This window comes from Gadus macrocephalus, chromosome 8, assembly GCF_031168955.1.
Source record: "Gadus macrocephalus chromosome 8, ASM3116895v1".
Classification (NCBI taxonomy): domain Eukaryota; kingdom Metazoa; phylum Chordata; class Actinopteri; order Gadiformes; family Gadidae; genus Gadus; species Gadus macrocephalus.
In genome coordinates this window covers 7,446,211-7,470,210 of record NC_082389.1, presented here as the reverse complement: position 1 = coordinate 7,470,210, position 24,000 = coordinate 7,446,211, and the positions used below count along the sequence as shown (strand labels likewise).

The 24,000-nt window shown below is 45.7% G+C and overlaps 2 protein-coding genes across 6 annotated transcripts in view; both read left to right on the top strand.

The window, feature by feature from the left end:
* The window catches only part of LOC132462778 (phosphatase and actin regulator 1-like), a 42,767-nt gene extending 21,017 nt beyond the window's left edge, over positions 1-21,750 (top strand). For 2 of the 5 annotated variants that reach the window (XM_060058518.1, XM_060058516.1), the window contains exons 3-12: positions 5,198-5,278; positions 8,263-8,460; positions 9,425-9,809; positions 11,181-11,374; positions 12,601-12,757; positions 16,154-16,209; positions 17,110-17,171; positions 17,607-17,751; positions 18,683-18,755; positions 19,518-21,750. In XM_060058518.1, coding sequence (XP_059914501.1) covers positions 5,198-5,278; positions 8,263-8,460; positions 9,425-9,809; positions 11,181-11,374; positions 12,601-12,757; positions 16,154-16,209; positions 17,110-17,171; positions 17,607-17,751; positions 18,683-18,755; positions 19,518-19,533 — 1,367 coding nt within the window. In that variant the 3' untranslated portion in view covers positions 19,534-21,750. Of the gene's footprint in view, positions 1-5,197; positions 5,279-8,262; positions 8,461-9,424; positions 9,810-11,180; positions 11,426-12,600; positions 12,758-16,153; positions 16,210-17,109; positions 17,172-17,606; positions 17,752-18,678; positions 18,756-19,517 lie in introns of all 5 variants that reach the window. The other 3 variants (XM_060058517.1, XM_060058514.1, XM_060058515.1) reach the window with 2 other exon arrangements.
* Positions 21,751-23,071: 1,321 nt separating this feature from the next.
* The window catches only part of LOC132462813 (PH domain leucine-rich repeat-containing protein phosphatase 1-like), a 44,254-nt gene continuing 43,325 nt past the window's right edge, over positions 23,072-24,000 (top strand). The window contains 4 exon segments of the mRNA XM_060058571.1: positions 23,072-23,652; positions 23,655-23,875; positions 23,877-23,955; positions 23,958-24,000. Of these exon segments, the coding sequence (XP_059914554.1) occupies positions 23,418-23,652; positions 23,655-23,875; positions 23,877-23,955; positions 23,958-24,000 (578 nt within the window). The 5' untranslated portion in view covers positions 23,072-23,417.

Genomic DNA, 24,000 nt, shown 5'->3' with positions numbered 1-24,000 from the left:
TCTTCCTGGAGCTCCAGAGTAGCGGGACAACGTCGCGTCCGAGTCCGAAATGGGTCCCGTAATCGGACTGAGTGTGGCGGTTGGTTGCCAACGGTCTGGAGGTCTTCCTGGAGCTCCAGAGTAGCGGGACAACTTCGTGTCTGAGTCCGAAACGGGTCCCCTAATCGGACTGAGTGGTGCGGTTGGTTGCCAACGGTCTGGAGGTCCTGAGAATCATCCAGGGGAGCGGGACCACTTGGCTTCTGAGGCCGAATCGGGTCCCCTTGTCGGACTGAATGGTGCAGTTGGTGGCCAACAGTCTGGAGGTCTTCCTGAGGCTCCAGGGGAGGGTAACTCTGAGTCCGAGTCCGAGATGAGTCCCCTAATCGGACTGAATGGTGCAGTTTCAGTACGCCGTGGACCACTTTGGTCTGCCATCGTCAGTCGCTACGGTCGCTACTCGCTACTGTCTGCCGTGGAATCAAAACAAACCCTCTAGTTGAGGACGCGCCTTGATGACGCGGGCCCGAATGCGCCACAAGAAGCAGACGGAAAACCTTATATATCCATGCAGCAAACAGACAGGTCTGTCGGCCAATAAGGTCATTTGGTCCGAAGAATTTTATTGGTTGAAGTTTTCACTAAATATTATGAGAGTAAAATAATTGTTTGTTTTTACTCCTGGTGGGTCTGTCTTGCATATTAGAGTGTTATTACCTTATTAATACCAATTTAACCTTATCCAAAAAAAGTGTAAAAATGCAACAAAGGTAAGAGTCCCTTTAATTGATAAGCGGCAATTCTTCTGAGAAGCTGAATTTCCTTCTGAATGTGACACATTTAGGTGGTAATTCAACGAAGTCGTTTAGTTGAGGTACTTTAAAATACTTCCACATATTGTGCATTTGGCGTCTTTGTCGTCATTAACCAACTTAAAGTGGCTCCATACTGCACTCCGTTTTGCCCTCTTCATCGTGTCAGTGTCCCGCTTTTCGTTTGTCTTGTCCTGCTTCGCTTGTGTTCCCGCTTGTGTTCCCGCTTGTGTTCCCGCGTGTGCGTCAAGTACGTCTGGCGTCAAGCGCGCCCTCACGTGGACGGTTGGGGAATTACGGGTTAAAAATGCGATTAATTGCAAGTAATTTATTTTAATCAAGTAATCTCTTATCGACAATTAATCGATAATCGATTAATTGTTTGCATCCCTAATACGCGGTCATTGTAATCTAGAAGCGAGTATGCCTAAATGTACATGCCCTTTTACATTTGTCCATGTTATGATTATTACTTTTATGCTGCAAGTTTAGTTCAGGAACAATACTATACAATAGTGTATTCACTTTTTGCTAGTTAAAGCACAATGAAATGGTTAATTCATTTTGAAATGGTTAATTCTAAATAATATTTAGGTATTTTTGTCATCTGCACGTATTATTGAATCGATATCGAAGCAAATGGATCAATATTAAATCGATATCGAATCGAATGAACACCTAAAGAATCTAATTGAATTGTGAGGTACCTGGCAATACCCAGCCCTACTAGAGATGTTAAGCAGGTGCACACGGTGATGAAGTGATGCGTCCTGTTTAAGGGCCAACAACATGGCGGAGGCCGCTGTGGTCGGATCTTCGCGTCTGCAGTTGTTGTTTTTCCATACTTCCTGCTCTGGCAGCACGCTCCTTGGCCGCTGGGCCTGCAGATGTTATCTCAGGTAATTGGACTGTGTGAACACAGCGGAGGCCCAGACGATGTGCCGTGATCATGAGCACATGCAGAGCTCCGAAGGCAGGGACACGGTATTATTATTATAATGATTATTATATTTATTTTTCATTTGGTGTTGGGAAGGGGGGAGGGACGGCGGGAGCGGTTTGACTTGCGAGACGCACATGGTGGTGTTGATGATCTCACTGCATCTATTTATTTTTATTCAGGCTTTTTTGATATGTCATGCCTTTAGCCTGCAATGTCCAACTTCCAAAGTATTAGCGTTTAGGTGCTGCAACCCTCCCTTTTGTCCAACTGTGGGACTCGTGCCTCAGTCTGGGTTTCAATCAGCCCGTGGTTGATTTGGGGTTTGTGCACTAGAAATCAATTTTGGTGTTGGGAGGAAAAATCAAAGCTTTGGGCAAAAGTGATGGATGCAGTGTAAAAAGTGACGCTGTTGCAGCTCTAACATGCATCATCCCATGAAACCATCCCATGAAACTATCCTATGAAACTACTAGCCGGTAGTTTGTGGGTGCTGCCAGTGTGCAAGCAGAGTTTGGTGTTTAAGGCAAATTTCGAATAATGGTGACATTGGTGTGACGGGTGTCAGAGCAACCGACTGAGTGTTTCCACGATGCGTGTCACAGTCCTCCTTATTGGATCCATATCGTAATGTGAGGAATTGCGTCGGGAGCCGCTTGCTGATATAAGGCCGCATGAAAGATTGAATGTGTCTTCTGCTAGGCTAAGGCTGACTAAATTGCCTTTCTAAAAGCCTCCACTTTCAGATACCAAGCCCCTGGGCAGCTAGTGTGTTCGGCCTATCTGGGTCATTTCGCAGTGGAATATATTTCTTTTATAAGCTACACACACAGCCTCCTCAAGTCAATACAGTCTGCATTCAACCAGTCTTGATTTAATATGCTGTCAGCTAGGGTCTCTCCCAGATGAACAGAAGATCCAGACCTCTCATCTCTGTGCAGAGCAGGAGCTGCTGGACCAGGAAGTGACTCGGGCCATACTGGTCGCGACACTCTGTGTCAACACAGTCTGTCCTAAATTAGACTGATCCCTGGCGTTCTCAGTAGGCTGGTTTCATGCTGGAAAGATGAGCTATGAGACTTGGCACGTTGTGTGTGTGTGTGTGTGTGTGTGTGTGTGTGTGTGTGTGTGTGTGTGTGTGTGTGTGTGTGTGTGTGTGTGTGTGTGTGTGTGTGTGTGTGTGTGTGTGTGTGTGTGTGTGTGTGTGTGTGTGTGTGTGTGTGTGTGTGTAAAATGTTGATTGTAAAGATCATCACACTTGACTGTTGTTCTATGAACAGGGTTACCAAATATTAAATAATTGAACTGTGCAAATTCAATTGCACAGCGGTTATGTCATAAACCTTAAAAGTAATTCCTTCCTGCGTCTCGATTTTGCATGCACTTGGAATTTAATCTTTGAACATGTTTTTGCTGCTGCCTTTTCCTCTGCTTTTTGGCTTGAAATCCGAATTGGTGCTTTGCATGGGTTTTGGCATAGACTTGAGGGAGGGGGATGACTTAACTTTAAAGGCTGCAACCTAATCCATACTCGCCAGGGAGGTCCTCCTTTCAAATTGTAATTGTGTTGAACTTCACTTGTTATCCAATGACACAAAAGGAGTTGAGCATGAGAAGAATGGACTTTTGAATAAGCCTCCCGCCAGAGTCGATTAGCTCAATATCTGTACAGCTATTAAAAGCTGCATTGATCTGTGCTGTTCTAATTTAGGACAAGGGGATTTTGTTTTGAGTTCAAATCAAGCGAACGATTGAGGCCAATGGAAGTCTAATGTTGTACCAGACACCATCACGAGTTCTTCTCAAGACGAGACGGATTGGTCTTTCTCAAAACGGATCTTGTAAAATAAAAAAGGCTAACAGTTGACCTCTCACATTAATGGTTGATTAATTTTTTTTTTTTATCAAAGCCCACTTTTAATTGGATACTCTTCAATAAACACAGGGGTGGAGAAGTGGACCGGCCAGCCCTTTGACTTCCTGACTTGAATGTGTCTCGGGATGCTCATGTTTCCTGGCAACGACGAGGAAAAAAACTCAGCACCTCCACTACCTATTTACTTTCACTCTGACAAATTAGGTTCTTTGTAAAATCCATGCAGCCTGCTTGTCAGCAGCACTTTAAACAAATGACTTGAATTGTCTTAATTGCAGTTCTTCTTACGTCGACGCTTGCACTTCATGCGACGGGACTCGGTGTTCCGCATCGGGTAGTATTTTTTGTTCTTGTCAAAACCCAGACCCCCCCCCCCCCCCCTCCCCCGTCCTCTCCTCCTCCCAAACTATTTCACTGATGGAAAGCGCCTTGCTGTTGCGATTCAGGGGATGCTGAACCAATGGTATCCTAGAGCAGTTTTTAATGGAGCGTACTGACAGACGGTGGCTTATCCCCACTTTGGCCTTTACGAACGTTGATACGGTTTACAACTATTCAAGTGTGGATTAGTTATTTTAAATCCCCTGGATTTATTGAAGAAATGTATGTAAAAAGATGGGACTAATCATTTGTTTTAGTTTTCCAAAAAAAGGCAAATATTTATTGCCAGCAAAAATGCAGGTATTTCACTAGATTCTGCTACTTGTCTGTTTAACATTGTTTCGAAAAAGAGGACTTTAGTTCTCTGTGGCTGCTTCGCCACAAACCCAGCAAATCCATGGCATCATTTTTCTACATTTATTTACAACGCCTTTTTATAGACGCGGTGATAAATCAGAAAATATATAATTGATTTGCGTCATCGACCAGTGAAAATAAATAACATGGCCGGTCGCAGCCCTGTGGGCCACTAAAAGCAAGGGGACCGGAGAGGTCAAGCCGGTGGGTTGCACATAAATCCCCCGGCCACCAGTGAGGTGATGCGGCCGGACCCAGGGTGGAGCTCCTGGCTGCTACGCCTGTAAAGAGGTGGCAGCGCGGCCCGGCCCTGAGATCTGTCCTCTTCACACAGTGGCCACAGTGCCTGGAGGCTGGTTCTGGCGCAGTGTGGTTCCCCATCGTCCCTGTCTCCCCTTCCTAATTGGCTCCTTTTGCAGGGGTGTTTTTTGTTTTATTATTTCAATTATACGTTTCTATAATTACGGACATGCTGCCGCACCGCCTGCATTCATTGTAGGGGTTTTCCGATCCTGTGTTTGGCTTATCTGCTGGTTCCTCACAAAAGACTGGGCACGGACTTCCTAGTCGTACGCAGTGCAGTGTAGCATGCCGATACCATTGGGAAACCTTTTTTAACATTTATTCTCTTGTTACTCTTATTTCTTATTAATGCAGTTTAAACCTAATTTTGGAGGAGTCGTCAGTTTGTTAGATGGCTGTCCAGTTTTTCCTGTGAGCCACTTGGAACCCTGGGATACAATGAATAGCCGACGCAACATGAATATCCTTACTGCCTTTTCAAAAACGTCTGTAATCCAAATGCACGTGACTTGTATTCTTAATTTGATATTGTTTTGTTTCCCTCCACAGCTCTGGAGAGGAAGATGTCAATGAGGCAAAGCAGGGATGAGTTGATCAAGAGGGGTGTGCTGAAGGAGATCTTTGAAAAGGGTGAGTTGATCCAAGCAATCATATAGCTACACAAACCAGTGAATTAGTGACACTACCAACCAGCGCAGCTAAAATTAGATTGCAGTTGATCAATGATCAGTTGCCGTATGCAGGATTAAACGGGTTGTGTCAGCCCCCTCCTCTAAGGCTTGGTTTACTTGAATTTACTCTTATCAAGTGCTAAAGCCTAATAAACAGTGGTTGTGACTAGGGATCGACCGATACCGATTTTTTTAGGGCCGATACCGATACCGATATTTTTTCATCAGCCTTAGCCGATACGCCGATACGCCTATACCGATTTTCTTGAGCCGATTTTTTATTTTTTATTTTTTTAAAGAAACATTTATTGAACTTCAATATAAAAAACAATATTTAACAAATAGTAAAAACAGGTGAAGTAGAACAAGTAAGAACAAGTAGATGAACAATATTTAACAAATAGTAAAAACAGGTGAGGTAGAACAAGTAAGAACAAGTAGATGAACAATATTTAACAAATATTAAAAACAGGTGAGGTAGAACAAGTATTAAAAAAAAATAATAATAATCGGCGAAAATCAGCCGCGTATCGGCCGATACCGATACACGTAAAAAACGCGAATATCGGCCGATAATATCGGCCGACCGATATATCGGTCGATCCCTAGTTGTGACGGCCACCATGCTGACAGTCTTCAGGATACACATACGCTGTCATCAGTCTCTACGTTCGTCACAAAATAGTCCTGTGATTTTCCATCGACGCTCGTGATTACGAGTCAATTCTTTCATTTCCTCATCATGACGAGATGAGTGTTCTCTCAAGATGGCTGCGTAATTAGTCCATCAAATCATCCAATCCATCTTTCCCTGCAGGCTTCCGTAAATAATTCCACAGGATTATTTTAATTTTATTTGTCATTCGGCAGAAACTCTATTAGCAGGGACCGCAACGTAGAATATCTGGAAATGTATTCTTGCGTTACTTAATCTACATAATCTTAATGGTTTAAAAAACACGCTGGCTCCGGGAAAGAAATTTAAGGCAGACGGATGTCCTCATCTGTCATTTTGCTTGGGGTGGTTCAGGAGGTCCAACAACCGCTGTCAGGATTTGCGATGCGAGGAGGTCTCTGTAAGAGGTCAATCTGTTTCAAGTTGCCCAAATCCTCCATCTGTAATTTCTTGGAATGCAGATTTAGTCTAGTGCTTTCGTTGGTTTTTCTTCTTTTTTTTTTTACACCGTCATCACCATTCCAAATCTTACTGCTGGTCTGTCCTGTGAGGAGATGACATTTTAGTGTATGAAAGGACTCTTATTCGTTCACACTGTTTATGCTCCCCGCTAAAGACTTTTTATGGAGTATGCGCGTGACGGGGACGTTTGTGGGCATTTGACATGCCTGCCACTGCCTATTCATGTCGGAGATCTTATTAAAAGAACCACTTAATATGCCCACTGCCCTCCCTGGAAGAGCTGGCCAGCTCCCGCTGCCGAAACAGGACCAGTGCCATTCTAAAAGACGCTGCGCACCCTGCTCACCACCTGTTCGATCTGCTTCCCTCTGGCAGGCGTTAGTTCAATGAAATCACGCACCACCAGACTAACCAACAGCTTCTTCCCCTGGGCCATACGTACGCTAAACAAAAATAACCCCTATGCAATACATAGACAACCACATAAACGATCACCACTACCTCTGGACATTCCTCATCTTGCTTACCTTCCTGGACCTGCTGCTTTTTAGATATGTGGGCAGAAGGCGTTGTTGTCTGGGAGGGAGAGGAGGGTGTAAGACACTTTAATGTGCCTTAAGTGGAAGGCAGGGGGAGGGGTTATTGGGGTTATTGTTGTTATTGTTGTTATATATTTATTAATATTTCTTACTGTATTCTATTTATTTATTTAAAGAAAAAGCACTGAACAAGATCTGCACCTTAATTTCGTTGTGTAAATACTTTGTATTTAACCCAATGACAAATTAAGATTCTATTCTATTCTATTCTAATAGTTGATGGCAATACAAATGAGGCTAATGTTATGCCTGGATGATGCTCTTCCCTGTTAGTGTGAATCCATCTGGCTATGATCTGGCATTAAATGCCAAAGGTCTTTTATCAAACTCCATATAATCAAGGCTCTGCTGCTGTTTGCATCCCCTTCTAAAGGTCATCCATAGTTCGGAGTGTTTTTTTCATTGCACCTTAGAACCTGGTTAATCCAAGGGTTTTCATAGATAAAATGTCACAACACAATAACGCGCCCAATTCATTTACCACCAAATGACCCTCGCTTCAAAAAAAAAAAACTTAACAGGAGGCTGCTTTTATTTTGCACCCTAAAATAATTGTATTGGAAGTGAATCTTAAGCCCCACAGATTCCCCCTCTCTCGCCTCCTCCTGCCTATAGCTAAAACTCCTTAGACACACAATTATTTTGGCACTTTCGCCGATGCAGTGAGTTCCTGTCGTTTTTCTCTCCTCTTCTTTTGTTGTGCCAGAGTGGAAACTGTCAGGCTTGGGTTGATTGATGCGCGGTGCCGAGATAAATCTCATTTTTCCCTCACTGTTGTTTTCAAAGCACCGCTGTATTGTAAAAGGCTTTGCTTGTGTGTGTGTGGGGTGGGGTGGGCGGGCTGCAGGATGCAGGATGCGGGCTGTCTGAAGATGTGTGCATAGGTTCTCACAGAACTCAAAGGAAGCAACGCTATGCATGCGCGTTTATTAGTTCCATTAATCGTGGATGTAAGAACGAGGGTAAAAATAGCATCTGCAAGTAGCGCTGTCAGCCATCTTCTGTGTCATGGACAGCAAATGAAAGGGTTTTACGGGCTATGAATAGAATTAAAAACCACATCCAAAGTACAAGGTGTCTCAGCTTTACTGAAATGCTTCTGTGGTTTTGGTTTGTGAGAGATCTTGTCTGTGTTACTAATCACTAAACTATATATATCCATCTTCCTAACGTTATTCAAATCTTTTCCTTTTCTTTATGCAACAGTGGAATTCCGGTCCTCCATGGATGGGGGCCTATGTACTCAGGAGCCCACTATAAAGTCTGCTATGGTTCGGCCGGCCAAGAAGTCCTTCACGTACCCCGGGGACCTTCAAAACACCCCGGCCAAGCCCCCGTTGTACCACAAACAACCCCCCGCCCTGCCACCCAAGCCCTTCTCCAGAATCTCCAACCACAGCACAGGTGAGTTCCCCCCCCCCCCCCCCCCCCCATTAAATAGAACTGCACAACATCTATTTGTTTAGTTTAATATACGTCTATTGATGCACCTAGACACATCATCAGTGATTGAACCTAGGTCATTGGGTGTTTCGGGTCTTTCAACATCAAACAACCTCACCCAGGCGACTCAGCCGGGATTGGTCAAGTCCCGACTTGTGTCGAAGTAGAATGTACCCACGGACCGCCCCTCTGGATCCACACCCATCTAGAGGCTATATAGAACTGCACTACATGTATTTGTTTGAGTTTTGAAGTTTTAGTTGTTTATCTGCTGCCCGCCACTGGCTTGCATGGATTTCAAAAAAATTAATTAACCTTTAATGTGAGAGGTGAACTGTTAGCCTTTTTTTTATTTTACAAGATCCGTTTTTGTGAAAGACCAATGAATAGTCGATTCAATAAAGAATCTACTATTGTTGTAAAGGAGGCTTTTCCTAGAACAATAACATACCTTCCTGTTTAGGAGACGCATGTTGTTTTATACTGTCCAAGGCTATTTATGTTTATGCGGCCCAGAATGTGTTTATATTTTGATCAGCGTTTGTATGGTTGTGTAAACGTGGATTACCTCCCTTCTGTTTTGGTCCCACTTTCTCCCACGACACGTGCAGGGGATTAAAGTAGTCTCATTAAACCCCCCCGGTGGTAAGGTCATCTGGGCTGTCATTGTCAATCTGGGGCTCAGTGAGGAGGAGCATTAGCCTGGCCTAATTTCCACCTCTCCGCCCTGGGAAGGGCTCAGAGTCCCGGCTCTCCTGATCCGCCAACTAGGCAGTTTGAGTACTAATTACGAATCGGAAACATCCAGGAGACGTTAATGAAGCGGATGAAGTTGATTTGAAAAGAAAATAAAAAAATGCATGCATTTGAACACGATTTTTGTGTTTCCAACCTACTTTCGCCCCTTCCATATCCTCCCGTCTAGATTCGTGCCAGCTGATCCGGCTCCCCCGCATGCCCGGAGGCAAGCTCTCCCCCCCTCTGCCTCCCAAGAAGGTGATGATCTGCATGCCCCCCGGCGGCGCCGTCGACGCCCTCTCCTCCTCGGTGTCCCCCAGCCCGCTGGGCGGCGGCGGCGGCTACCCCCAGAAGTGTCCCCCTCCGAAGGGCCTGCTGTCCCACCACCACCACCAACACCACCACCACCCCGCCGCCGCCCTGCTGGCCTCCCAGCTGGCGGGCCTCTCCAGCCTGCACCGCCAGAGCCACGGCCACCCCATGCAGCTGCAGTACGGCAGCATCCACCGGCCCAGCCGCATCATCGAGGAGCTCAACAAGACACTGGCCCTCTCCATGCAGAGGTTTGAGAGGTCGGTGGAAGCTTGTTGTGGTTGTTGTTGTTGTTTGGGTCTGTCCCAACCCCAAATCACACTGCTCCCTTGTGTACGCTGTTGGATGAAGCATCGCCGTTTCTCCTTTTAGTTATTAATGGTTTGAACCTTTTTTGAACCAGGCAAGTCATTCATGTCAAATTCGAATGTACAAGTTATCTATTTTTCCTTGAGTGGTAAGGGGTCTGAAATATGAAATGGTTAAGATTGCTAAAACTCTAAAAGAAGATGCAGACATCGGTAATACATCAGAAACAAGCACAGGCTCTAAAACGCACAAGCATAAACGACTGGAGGCATACATAGAAAACATAATCCCATTTAAAGCTAGGGTTGGCAATTTGGAGATCCAGACAGAGTAAGATGGATTTTGAAAGTATCCATCCGAAAAAAATCCAACTCTCTTCGGTCTTCTCTCCAAAGTCACTCCCCCAAAACATGTGACTAGCTTGCTTGCTTTAGCAATGGGTCCATCTGGCCTTGTGGAAGACTTCTGCAATGGGCCATGAGTGCAAAAGGCAGAGTGTGTGCAGTTAGGTAAAGCTAGACGGACATGTAGGCTTATGACAGCGACAGCCACATACCTGAATGTTTAGCGCTGTTGGGATGTAAAGATGATTTCAACAAATATGAGAAAAAGGCCCATGCCTGTACCAGTGTTGTTCTCGTGGTGTGATTGGGGGGATAGGGGTGTGATACCTGCTGCCTCCTTGTAGCAGTTTGAGGTCCAGCCATCTTCAAGGCTCGGGAAAGTATTAGGGTCAGGTTGCTGCCCCATGCTACTGATGTAGCCGTCAGGGCCATATGGCCTACTTGTGTGTGTCTGTGTGTGTGTGTGTGTGTGTGTGTGTGTGTGTGTGTGTGTGTGTGTGGCACCCCTCTAGCAGCTGGCCTGACATAACATGACCAGCTGCTCTATACACAGGCGGGTTTCTTGGTATTTGGAGACTGCGGAAGGGAATAGTGGATTGGGTATTATGTAACCGCTAGCCACAACAGATGTTTTCTTTTCTTTTTTTTTTTATCATCACCTCGAAAGTCATTTGAACCCCCACTAGAAAGGGTACTGACCCAATGCTATTTACAAATTGTCCAAATGCTTGGGATGTTTGGGTTCATGTTGCCATTAAAGGCTGTGTGGCCGAGTCTTTAAAATCCATGTTTACACTCAACTTTGGCCCAGATTGCCCCTCCGAAAATATACATCAACAGTGTGACCCTGTTTTATGTGTTTGTCTCAGAGCTTGTGGCATAGGCAGTCCCCTAGTGATGCCCGTCTAACGTGCATTAAAACGCACTGAAAACAAAGAACGGCAGTGCCTTAACAAAGTCCCTGTGTTCCCGGCCCAGCTCTGCCCTGCACGGCGGCGGTGGCCAGTGCTCCATGCTGGACAGGAGAGAGGTCCCCTCGCAGATGATCGACTGCGAGGAGGACAAGGAGAACCTGCCCAGCGAGTCGGACTACGAGGACCTGCCCAGCATGTACAAGGACGAGGACGAGGACGAGGATGAGGACGAGGACGACGACGACGACATATTCACCAGTACGTGGCCCCCCAGCGGGATGCTTCCCAGCTGGAGCTTTTATAGGAAAGGTAGAATTGGCGTCCGACTTGAATGGAGTGGTGCAAGGTTGCAGTGCATGGTCAAGACGAGACGACAAAATGTCCAGGTCCAGTCTACACTGTCCCAAGTGCAAGGGTCTGCTTAATGGTTGAAAAATTCATAAGGTTGCTATAGTTGCATTTAAAAAATGGGTACTCTGCAGAACATTTTAAGATGTGTTCCTAGTAACTTTCTCACATTTCCACTGCTCCATGTATTCTCTCCTCACTATTTCGTAGACAAGGTCGTCTCAATGTTGTTTGGCATCTGTCTATGCCCCCAAGTCAGTTGCATACGAACCGTGAAGAAGCAGTCTGCACATCTGCTAAATGAATAAATAAAATTGAAGTGGTAAACTCAATACCCCTTCAAGACCAACATAAGTTGATAGACTTAGGAAAACCTGTACAATGTTCTCGTGACAACAGGGCGGCAGTAACACTGTTGTGTCCCCAAAAAATGGGTTGGTATTCAGTGGCTCTAGAACATTGGTTCTCAAAGTGCGGCCCGCGGGCCAATGGCGGCCCGCGGAATCATTCCTGGCGGCCCGCAATGACATACATAATTATGTAAGTTATAAAAAAAAAATAGAAAAAAAAAATCTAAGGTACATTTTTATTATTATATCAATATTAATTTTAACAAAAATAAATGAATATAAAGAGAAAAGTCGACTCTCTGTAGCTTTCAATTAAATCCTTTTTACAAATGTTAGTTTTAATCCGACTGTACATTACTTTGAAAGGCTGAACCTCAGTTTCGTGATTTAGACCTCACTCACTCCACGGTGCAATGTTTTTTCACCACTGGGATGCTGACGGCGTTTCCCGCCAATTTTTTTTTTCCTATGGCGGCCTAAATTGGCCCTCAGTTGTCAAAACTTTGAGAACCCCTGCTCTAGAATAACATTTTATGGGGGTGGGAAAGGCCAGTGATTAAGAATTTAAAGGTGGCACAATATCCTGCTGTTTTTTCTTTTCGTTTTTGTAACTTGTTATTGTTTTACTTTTGATGGCGGACTTGTGCGATGTTCCAGCATTCTACGTTTCACAGCGGCCCGGCGAGGTGGCACCCTGGGTCACCAGGTACTTACCCAGGGACCACCCCCCCCCCCCCCCGGTTGTCTCTAACAGGACACCCCTCTCTGCCCCTCTCACCCACCCAGGCACCCTGGCCCTGAAGGTGCTTAGGAAAGACTCGCTGGCCATCAAGCTGAGCAACCGGCCGTCCAAGCGGGAGCTGGAGGAGAAGAACATCCTGCCGGTGCAGACGGACGAGGAGAGGACAGAGTCCCGGCAGCAGATCGGCACCAAGCTGACGCGGTGAGGCGGGAGCACCTCTCTGCCCTGCACGCGTTTGGATTGAAACAAAACCGCAACGTGTCTTGGCTTCAAAGCCTTCAAACTACATTTACATTTACATTTAGGGCATTTGGCAACGCTTTTATCCAAAGCGACTTGCAATAAGTGCATTTGTCATGAGAAAGTGAAACAATATATCGCTGTTGGTACAATAAGATTGTTCATGCTGCAAAGCACCAACAATCGCTAGGTAAACTCATTCCCTGTATTCAATATAGATAGCTATGCTACATAACTAAATGAGACATACAATAAGTGCGTACATTAAGTGCCAGGACGTACGACATACAAGTAGGAGGGGAGGTGCTTAAGACCTCTCTGCATAGCCAACCCGGTTTGCATGTGCAATCTCTTGTACATTTTGATCATTAACATTTTGTATTTGAGATTCATCAGCCTTTTAAAAAAAAAATAAAAATTATAACCATTCCGCGCCAATGGCGGTGGCTGTTTCAGGAAGCCATCTTTCTATACCGCAACACTTTTCGCCAAACAGAAACTGGGCGACCGTGCAGCACTGCAGCGGCTCTGGGGTCGCCCCATTACTGGCCTAATACCCTGACGCATACAGCTGTGACTCAGCCCAAACTCTCTGTCAATGTGAACTTTTTCACTGGAAACTGTTGTCCTTCCCCAGCCCCCCGCAAAAAGAGACAAACAAACCACCCACCCTCCCTGCATGACACGCTCTCCCTTATCCTTAAAGTAAACCACTGAAAATGGAGCTGACCTAATTTCAGCAATGCATCATTTCTCTCTCGATCTTGTGCTCGCACACTTTCTCTCACTCATTCTCTCTCGCTATCCCTCCCTCTCTCTCTCGCTCTGGCACTCGCTCTCTCCCTCTCTCTCACTCCCTCTCACTCATGCTCTCTCACTCCCTCTCACTCATGCTCTCTCTCTCCCTCTCTCTCACTCTCTCTCACTCATGCTCTCTCCCTCCCGCTCATGTCACACTCCCTCTCGCTCATGCTTTCTCCCTCTCTCTCACTCATGCTCTCTCCCTCCCGCTCATGTCTCACTCTCCCTCTTGCTCGTTCTCTCCCCTCTCTCGCCCATGTCTCACTCTTTCAGGCTGCCTTTCTCTGCCTTCTGCCTGCCATCTTCCCTCGCTCACTGAATCACCACAGTGATGCTTGTCTTGTGATCCTACATACAAGCAAGCGCACGCAAACTCTTGTGCACCAGGGCCGAGGAGCCAGCCCCGTTCTGTAGTCATTACGTGCACATTTTGGAACTATACCGTTACGTTTTTTTCACGTGAATAAGGTTCACGCACCGACCACATCTCACACGTCACCAAACTCGGCCGTGGCTGCGTTCGGTGCACTATCGCGGCCGTGGGAACACGAAGAGACATTTAGATGCTAGAGAACACCGCCAAAACTGCTCCGTGCAAAATTGAAAAAAAGACCTAGCGAGTGTTGAGAAAATAATGAAAGAACTGTGAGGGATGGATAAGGACGCTGCCAGGAAAGGGAGGGACTGTTGTCTTGAGAGATTTGGCGCGGACCCCAATGCCCCCCCCCCCGCTCGCCGCCTGTTCCCACAAGGCCTTCTGTCGGCCTGGCTCGTCATGTTCCTCTCCGGGTCCTCCCGTACAATGTCATCACGTGCACGGTTCTAAATGCGGCGTTGCGTGCCATCCGCATTGTGCGCATTGAACTCGCTCTCGCCGTGCCGGTTCCCAGCGAAAATTAATTTCACGCACACTCATCCAGGCCGCCACGACTGCAACGTTTTCAGTCTCCTTTTTGGTCCTCTGACATTTGGTGACACAACAGAACCGTGTGTACTTTTTTTTTTTTTTTTTTTTTAAAAGCAAAACTGTTCAAATTTTAAAGTATTTCCTTTTTATTAATACCTGTCCGTTACTTCCCAGATTATACTTTAATATATATAAATTGTCCATATATAATGCATATCTAGAACGTATCTCTCCTTCTTTCTCTTCTGCTGCCTCTAAATATATTCATCAAAATGTATTCCCCCTCTACCCTCTCTATGGCTTTATAAATGCACAAGAACAAGATTTATGCAATGTGAGCCTGATCTCCAATCAGATATTCTCTATGTGCTTGAGCTCGCATTGCTCCAGACATCCAGTGGAGCATAGTGTGTTATGTAAGATGATGAAGGAAAATCATCATAATATCAATGAAGACGGGGCCGTCGCATGCATTTCCTCGGCCGGTCGACGCATAATCATCCAAAAAGTCCTTCTTTCTTTTCTGCGCTGCAGTGATTTGTATCGAGCCCTCTGCTCTCGATGCCAAGACATCTGACAGTTGGACTGGGATGCAGGGGCCCTTCGGTCTGATTGGCCCCTGAATACGGATTATCCAAGCATTCCAGGATGAACCTTCGGTTGCGTGGGGGGGGGGGTCGGCTAGGCTGCGGCCGCCATTCACTGCCTGATTATCTTCCCTTTCCTCCCTATAGAATCACAGCTACTATAGACTGAAGCTCAGTGCCCTGTGGTGGCCTACTCGTAGAATGAGGGGACGTGAGGATTGAGACCCAACTACTCATTAGATAAATTATAAATAAGAAAGAACATCATTGCTCCCGCTGCTCCTTCCCTTGCACTCTACCGCACGTCGGTGCACGTGCGCTAAGCACATGCCGCAGAGCCCAGGGGACGCCGCCCGCCTCCCCCGGCCAACGTGCGGGGCCATCGGCGGAGGAACGCGCGGCAACGCTCTCCTCCTTCCCCCCCACTTCCCGTCACACATAGCCTCAGCCCTCTGGTGTGAGCCCAGGCACGGGCCACATGACCTGAGGCCATTTTGAGGGAAGTAGGTTAAAGGCTCGCGAAACTACTTCCCCAATTCATGGAAATAGCCTTGGTAACCCTCTTGTGACGCTTTTCATTCAGGTTGACGTGTTGGTTTCGTTCTGAATTTTGTGTTTCTGCTGACTCTGCTGAGTCGCACGCAAGCGTTCGCGCAGATAAACGCATGTGACACAGAGGTGTGTGTGTGTGTGTGTGTGTGTCAACGTAATTAAGTGATTGATGGACAGAAATGTTAAGGAAGGGACATAAGGTCCCTTTTAGAGCTGAGATGTGGTCATTTCTGTCTGTTAGTTGACCGGTTTGGTTGTTCCTTTTTCAAATTAGTTAAACGTTAGTTTTCTGTTCAATGTTTGCGGACGTTTTCCTTTGGACCATGACGGTTCATTGTTATGATGACGATAATGATGCGACTGTTGTGCCGTAGGTTTTTGTTTTTTGCGTCGGGCATTGGAGTTGGTGTGTGTGATGCGTTTCGTTTTGGAGTTTAGTGTCGTAGTCTTTCGATGAGTTTTAAACAAGCTTGTCCTCACCACAGATATTTTGTGTGCGATTCCTTTCAGGCGGTTGAGTCAAAGGCCGACGGCTGAGGAGCTGGAACAGAGAAACATCCTCAAACGTAAGTAGATTCTGTTTCAAGCGCTACCCTTTCTCGGCTTTAATTAATTTAAATAACCCCCTTCGGTTGTTTTTAAAGTCGACAAACGACCCTCGAACCATTGAGCAATCTACATTTGGAACAACAGTCCTTTGGTGTGGTCGCGCGGCAAGCCTTATTTTGAGAAGCTCTCGACAAACACATTCTTGGGCAAAAATTCCAGTCCCCTGCTTTTCCTTCTGTGTGTGTGAGGGAGATGGCTGGGCTGGCTGCGGGTCTCTCAGTGGGACCAGTGTCCAGGGAGAAGGGCTTGGCAGCTCAACCGCGCTCAGAATCAGAGGGAATGGGCTCTGCAGCCTGCCACCGACTGATTCTAACCGCGGCCCCTTCTTTCCCCTTGGCCCCTGCTTGATTGGCAGACTTGGGGGGGGTTTGGGGGACTCGAGCGCTGATGGACTCGGGCTCCCCGGTTGATGAGTCGAGCTGCTCACTCGTCACACGCATGCTTTTTTATTGCAGCACACATTCTTGATGAAAAGAGTGAAGCAAAGAATTTAAGATGTGGAGCGTCGTGATTTAGGACCCTGGTTTTCATTATAATTATTTTTTATCAAACTCAAAAAAAATTATTGAGAGATTTTAATCTCAATGACTTTCTACCTGGTTAAATAAAGGATTGATTGATTGAACATTTATTTCATTTAAAAGTTTGCTTTTCTCCGTGGCTGGAAGAAAAAATGTCGTCCTTGTTGTGTACAGAAATACAGACGCCATTTTTACGATTTCCTGACGGAAAGGAATTCACATTTGTAGTCCAGCATGTCTATCTAAAGAATACAATCCAAGACAAGCCACCGGCCAACCACGGCAGCCCGACGTCCCCGCCTGACCCCTCCCTCCCTCTCATGTGTCTCTCCACAGCTCGCAACGAGCAGGAGGAGCTGGAGGAAAAGCGGGAGCTCAAACGAAGGTTATCGCGCAAGGTAAGCCCGAAATAGCTTGTGACAGATACGGTAAAAAGTGCAACATATTGAACGCAGCACGCGTTCCTGTAAGTGATAAAATAGGCCACCTGAGTTTTGATGACTCACAATGAGACAAGCAGTGAAGTCAGTGGCAGGTCCTGCCATCGATGCCAGGAGTCTCCAGGGGGGAGAGAGGCTTCTGTCCTTATAACCTTGGCCCTTTAGTCCATGGCGGGCTGGCCTCTGTAGAAGCCATTCATGCACATCCGCCCTTTTCAACAGAACTTTTGGAATGGAATTTTTAGTTTATTTTCTAGAAAATCTCGCTGTCGCATGCTTGACAAAGGAAAGATATTTCCAAGTGCTTGTGGTGGGGGGTGAAGGGTTGTCCTGATGGAAGTCTATAGGCCATAGTGTATAATGTATCTCATCGTCGTTCTCCTCCGTCCACAGCTGAGCACGAGGCCCACGGTGGAGGAGCTGAGGCAGGCCAAGATCCTGATCGCCTTCAGTGACTACGTGGAGGTGTCAGACGCCCAGGACTACGACAGGAGGGCCGACAAGCCCTGGACCCGCCTGACGGCAGCCGACAAGGCCAGTAATGGAGCAGGGGGCAACGCCTCCCAGACCCTTTTCACTGTGCAGCTTTATTTACTTCTCCCACACATTTAGCTTTTGCTATTTCCAGGGTTTTAATTAAACCATGTGTATGTTGAGGACCGTTAATCTTTGTTATCCAAAAAATACTAACACGACTTAAACTACCAAGGCCTCACATCGTAACTGACTTGTACGCACATCGTTCATCCGTTCACCGTAACTCGCACACTGTTGGCACACGCCCTCACGGCTGTTCCCTGGCCTACATTTCTCATGATGCCTTGCTCTGACTCTTAACGCTGCTCCTTCATCCTGTAAACACGGCGGTCTTCCTCAGTGGTGTCAATCGTGGGACCCCCGTCAGGTCAGACCTCGGGCTTACTCTTTAGCAGTAAAAAATACACATTGAGCAATAAAATACCTTAGATAAGACTGCCACAGCAAGGCATGTCCCTCTGAACGGTGGACACCCTGTGCTCTGCTGCGAGACGGTCTGCAACAGCAGAGAGGAGCCCTAGAGGTCTGGTCCTCTTTCTCTTCCTCAAAGAGCTTTTCTTTGACCAAGGCCAGTGACGGCCGAGGCACACTGATAGAAAGACATCCACACGGCCGCTGCTGCCCCCTCCCTGACGCTGGCACATGACTTACTGGCTGAGATGGATTAGAATTACCGGTGGCCATGGGCCCAGTGGACATGACGCTCAGACAGACTATTAGGACTCCTCCGTGTGTGTGTGTGTGTGTGTGTGTGTGTGTGTGTGTGTGTGTGTGTGTGTGTGTGTGTGTGTGTGTGTGTGTGTGTGTGTGTGTGTGTGTGTGTGTGTGTGTGTGTGTGTGTGTGTGTGTGTGTGTGTGTGTGTGTGTGTGTGTGTGTGTGCTTTGCCACCTCTGGCGCCGTCTCAAGTGGATTTTCTGTCCCCTACAGGCAGCCATAAGAAAGGAACTCAACGATTTCAAGAGCAACGAGATGGAGGTGCACGAGTCAAGTCGCCATTTAACCAGGTATGTGATTGCATTTGCCCTATTTAAGCCCAAATGTAAGAAGGCTGTTGGACACAAAATAAATGTTGGCTACAATATTTAGTGCCGATAATATAGATGGATGATCGCTCCTCCCTTGTAAACAAACACAGCGTCAATACCTTCACATGCTTGTATTGAGAGTTGCTAGTTACCCAAGCCGTTGACCTTAGTTGAACGTGCCGTTTTTGTTTGCTCTTGTGCTCTTTTTAGTACTACAAAGATAGTCTAACCTTTTGATTTAAAAAGCGATCGCTGCAGGTGGGAATGTAGGCATTCACTTGTCTCGTCTGATATTTTTCCATCACCCGGGAGCCGATTAAACGTTACACCTTTCATCCCACGGTATTGCATTGTCACCACCGACGGCACAACACATTTGTTGCATCGTATTTTTATTTAGACGGTGCTCCGCGTAGTGAACTGAAACCATAAGCGTAGACAATGGTGCATCCGAAGCATCAACTTCAGGTCTCTTGTGACAATTGGTTTTTCCCCATAGCCGAAAACCTAGCCGCATTTCATCGACTAGGGGTGTAAATGTAAAAGCCATGAATGGAAGAGTGGAAAGTTCAACTCGGCAGGCAATTAACTATGTCAAAAATATCAAGTCGAGTTTTTTCACCGCACCCCTCACCTCTCGTCACACTGGTGGGCACTGGTCTGTATTCTACCCCCATTGGCAAACGGCTGCAATGCTTCAATGCACTAAGATGTGTTTATGTTCCGTCTCGTCTCCTGAAGGTTCCACAGACCCTAACAGTAGACCACCACTGTCTTTGAGGAAAGCCGGACGGGGGGGGCTCTCCTCCACTGAGAACCTTAAGTGCTGGACAGTAACTGATGACCAACCCACCCCCCCACCCCACCCCTCTCCCCCTTTCTACAACAAGGCCATGTCTTCTGAAATGCCTTTTTCCAGGACCCACGCAACACAACTCGAGTTGTGCGACCAATTTGTAGAAAACACACCTACCAACTGCTACTGCTACAGCTACAGCTACTACAACGAGTGGTTCACAAAACACCCCACCGCAAACCCCTCGCTGGCCCCCTGGACAGCGCCTCAGGTGCCTCCGTGGACGGGACCCTTGGGATGGGCAGGGCTATGATGACCTCACAACCATCCCTGAGGGGTTGGCTCGCGATTCGCTCACCATGCTCCCACAGGAGCCCCTCACATCGCTTGAGGACCGCCGGGAGGCAGGGGAAAGGAAATCTGGCTCCTCGGAAGCTCCAATCATGTGCAATATTTTTCTGTGCTCTCCTTAGGTCCAAGCGTCATCTAGTGGTGTCCCCGTCTTATTGCTACTTAGCCCCCCCCAGTCCCACTGTACCGAAGACGTTGATATCAAATTGCTAACTGTGAATTTTGAGAGTTTGGGCAGTGCTTAGGCTCTCTACAATTGTACATTTTGTTTATACTATGGTAGGAAAGTATCATTTAAAAAGGAAAAAAAATAACATACTATACTATATTTAATTTTTACCGAAACGATAAATGTTTTAATCATTTTTTTGTTTTGGTAGGATGCAGTTGGCAAGTACATTATGCATACGTTAACTTCTGTTTTTTAAATTCGTTTGTCAGTTCGGATCATTCATCATAGAGGCACTTTTGAATCTGAATTGAGTCTTAACTCTTTAACACATGTCAGGGGTCGTTACATCTCACAGAAGCGCAGGGCTCTCCATGCTGTTTTTGTAACGTTTTCTCTTCATTTGCAGCCGTGTTTTTAATGACTTGTTGCTCAACAAATGCGTTGAGTCCCACACTCCGCTTCTGCATTAATACTACGTTTGTACGCTATTAAATTAGCAATACGTGTCCGTAGAGAGAGTAGGGGAGGGCTGCAGGTATTTTAGCTTTTTATTTTATTTTTTTACTCTCGCTTGCTTGCCTACCCTTGTTTTAGGGTTTTATTTTTTTGATACTTTCTATAAATATGGCCTATATCAGCCGGACTTCAATGAGTTATAGGAGGACTTCATTGGCCAACTAAAGATGGCAGTTTTTAACGAATGTAGTTGGAAAAAATCTATTGATTCCCAATCTTTTAAAGGCAAAATATCCAGTTAATTTGGTAGAACACTAAAAAATATAGCCTTTTTTAAATGTATCCAGCGGAAGGGATTGCATGGGAAGAGTTTAGTTGTAAAAATGTGACTGTTCTTAATGGTCAAGATTCATGAATATTAATAATCGTTTTAGTTTTGTTCTAAGCCAATTTGCTTTGTGTTTCAAATTGTCATGTTACAAGTCCATTACTGCTTATAAGCTATGGCGTATACAGGTGCAAAATATTTAAGATTTTTTTTGTTGCGTTGTTGTACACTGAGGTCAATTGGAGCAGATCAAATGGCTCTCTGGGCCATCCACTTTATTGCAAAAGGATAAAACCAAATGCTCCCTCGTTATTGAAGATTGCTAGCATGGCAACTGGGACATAGACGGCACTTACATTTATTTATGAAGATGTATGATTTGTGAGAGCGAAACTTCTCAACCTAGTTAATGGGTTGCCCTTGCGGTGTCCCTGTTTTACAATTATTTTTGTATTTAATTTTTTACATTTCCCTCCTCCCCTCCCCCCTTAGGGTGGGGGAGGAGGGAAAACACCATTTTAGGAATATAAGATGGTGTTTTGCGTTAAATCCAACCGCTAGCTTCCATGTGATTCCAGCATCATGCCAACGTCAGCTTAGGACATTAGTCATATGTACAATACAAAATAGTTGATCTGAAAACTCATGAATGATTCTCTTTTTCTACACTGTTGTATTACTTGAGCCACTTGGTCACAGACCACAGGTCCACTTTGCTGGAATCAAGGAAAATGAATTCAGCAATAATCTGTTTCCTTCTACGTGATTGCTGAGATTGAACATTCGAAAGAGATTTTTTTTTTCTCACATTTGAAGTAAATTATCATGTAAAGGATACAACATGTTTATTAAATTCCATTTCTGAATGCTTTTCATGTATCATGAGTTATTGGTGGGTATTTTCTATACACACAGCCTACCTTAGAGCTTGGCCGTTGACTTCATATGAGGAGTCTAAATGCATTCAATTGTATTTTAGATGCCATTTCTGCCTTCCTAACTGACAAATCCACTAGTTCACATACCTAGCATAGTCTTTTATAACTACAAATGAGTGGGTATATTTTTGTGTGTTTCTAAAGTTTATGCCTCAAGACTAGATTCCTAGCTCAGAAAAAGATGTATGTCATCGGTTGTAACAAAAGATTTAAAGATTGATTCGTCTGGCACATGCAAATGGGTATATTTGCCTTCTTTTTTTACGGCAGCTGGTGGGATAGGCTAGTAAAATAGTTTGAAAAGGTCTCTAGTAAACATGTAAATATATGCATACTTTCAGAGGTCAATCAGGAAATGGGGAGCGGAAGGCGTTTCTATAAGTTATTTTGGGAGCCTCCTTTCACCTTCGGATCTTATTAGTACCTCATAAGATACCCACCTGAATATGCATGATCAACCTATTTGGATACAATGCATGCACGCTTTTTTTAATCCCAGGACAACTGGTGAATGGAATATGATATGTGAAAGTGCAATTATAATGCATTGGGTCACGGCAGAGACTTATGTTCGTATTGTAATGTAGGCATGCTATAAGTCCACTAGAGGGCGGAAAAATACTATAGAATGAAGTCGCACCATTCAGACCCGATTGCAATAGCCTATGAAATGGCGTCTTTCTCATATTGTAATGAACTCGTCCTTCTGAACGACTTGTTTTATCTAACAAACTGCACCTCGTGGCGGAATTTCGGAGAATAAGGGTATTATTGTAAATAAAATACATGATATGCAATGAGCATAACACGGTCAAATTAAAAAATAAAGCATTTCATCTATAGATAACATCAATGTAAAACTAAAATCAACTGTTGGTCCAAGAGTTTACACATGTTGTACAATTTACGGTTCAATAAGATAAGTGATATTCTTTTCTCTGCAAAGGAGGTAGTTAATAGACAATCAGAATTTTTTAAGAAAGCTCTTATATACACCGGTACTGAACAATGTTTCAATAAATATTATATAGTACAACATTTTTATATCGTACAACATTTTTATATAGTATCCTTTTTTTTAACACCGCCTGTCGAGTCTTTGAACGGTGTATATTATGATGGGAAATGTATTTTTTTAAGAGGATGTTTATGATGTAGTGGATTCAATTTGTTGCTTGGTAGGAATACATTTCCCACAATACAGTGCGGTGTTTTTAGCGCGCCCATCTTGTACCTCCTCATGAATATATATCAGTAAGTATTTGCGTAAGAAGTCGGCCAACGTTCATTTCATATTCCACCGTAGTATTTCGGTCTAAATGAGACGCACAGTCACGTCTCCGCCCTAATCTGGCCCGACGCTTCCAGACGGCTTCCCAGTGAATTAAATCGGTAAAATGTTTCCTGGACCTGCGAAGAAGCCTCCACCAAGAAGTCGAAGGCAAAAAAGTGAATGACTAGAAGGATAAGTCGACAGCCGACTAGTTGGTGGACATTTACCGCGGTGGGAACAATTTTGGGATTTCAAATGTAACGCTAAAGGTCGTATGTTTCACCAAGTGCGCACCGTTATTTAGTGGGCTACTTTTCATTCGCAGAGATGGAAAGTGCGCAGGCTGTCACGGAGGACGGCGTGTCAGATGGAAACGCGACCAAGTTAAAGAAACCCAGCGGACTGCCTGTCGCCCAGGGGATTCAGGCGGCGGGTGATGGCGTTGGACGTTCGGCAGCCTCCCGTGTCGACGCAAAGAACGGGAACAGCCTCGTCCATACCATATCCACGTCGGTATCTAATGTTTCAAATAAAAGTATTGCCACCGCCACTAATGGCCGGGCTTTGCAGGCGCCTCCAACTCACTCTTGTTAAGACGGCGGCGGCTAAAGCGGAATCTCTCCGCCGCAGCTGCAACCACTGCCGCCTCAGCTGTCACTGCCGCCTGCGGCGCCAAGATGAACTCGGCTCTCTCCTCTGCGTCTCTGCATACCCGGAGTCTGGATAGAAAGACCCTGTTGAAGCACCGGCAAAACATGCAGCTTCAGCCGCCAGACAGGGAATGGGGTGCGAGCGGATCTTCACCGGGGCTCGGTACACGTCCACGACAGACTCAATTCCTCGTATCCGAGGCCGGTTCTTTGCACGATGACACCACGGCCGGCGAGATGGCGCTCGGTTTGAGTAAACT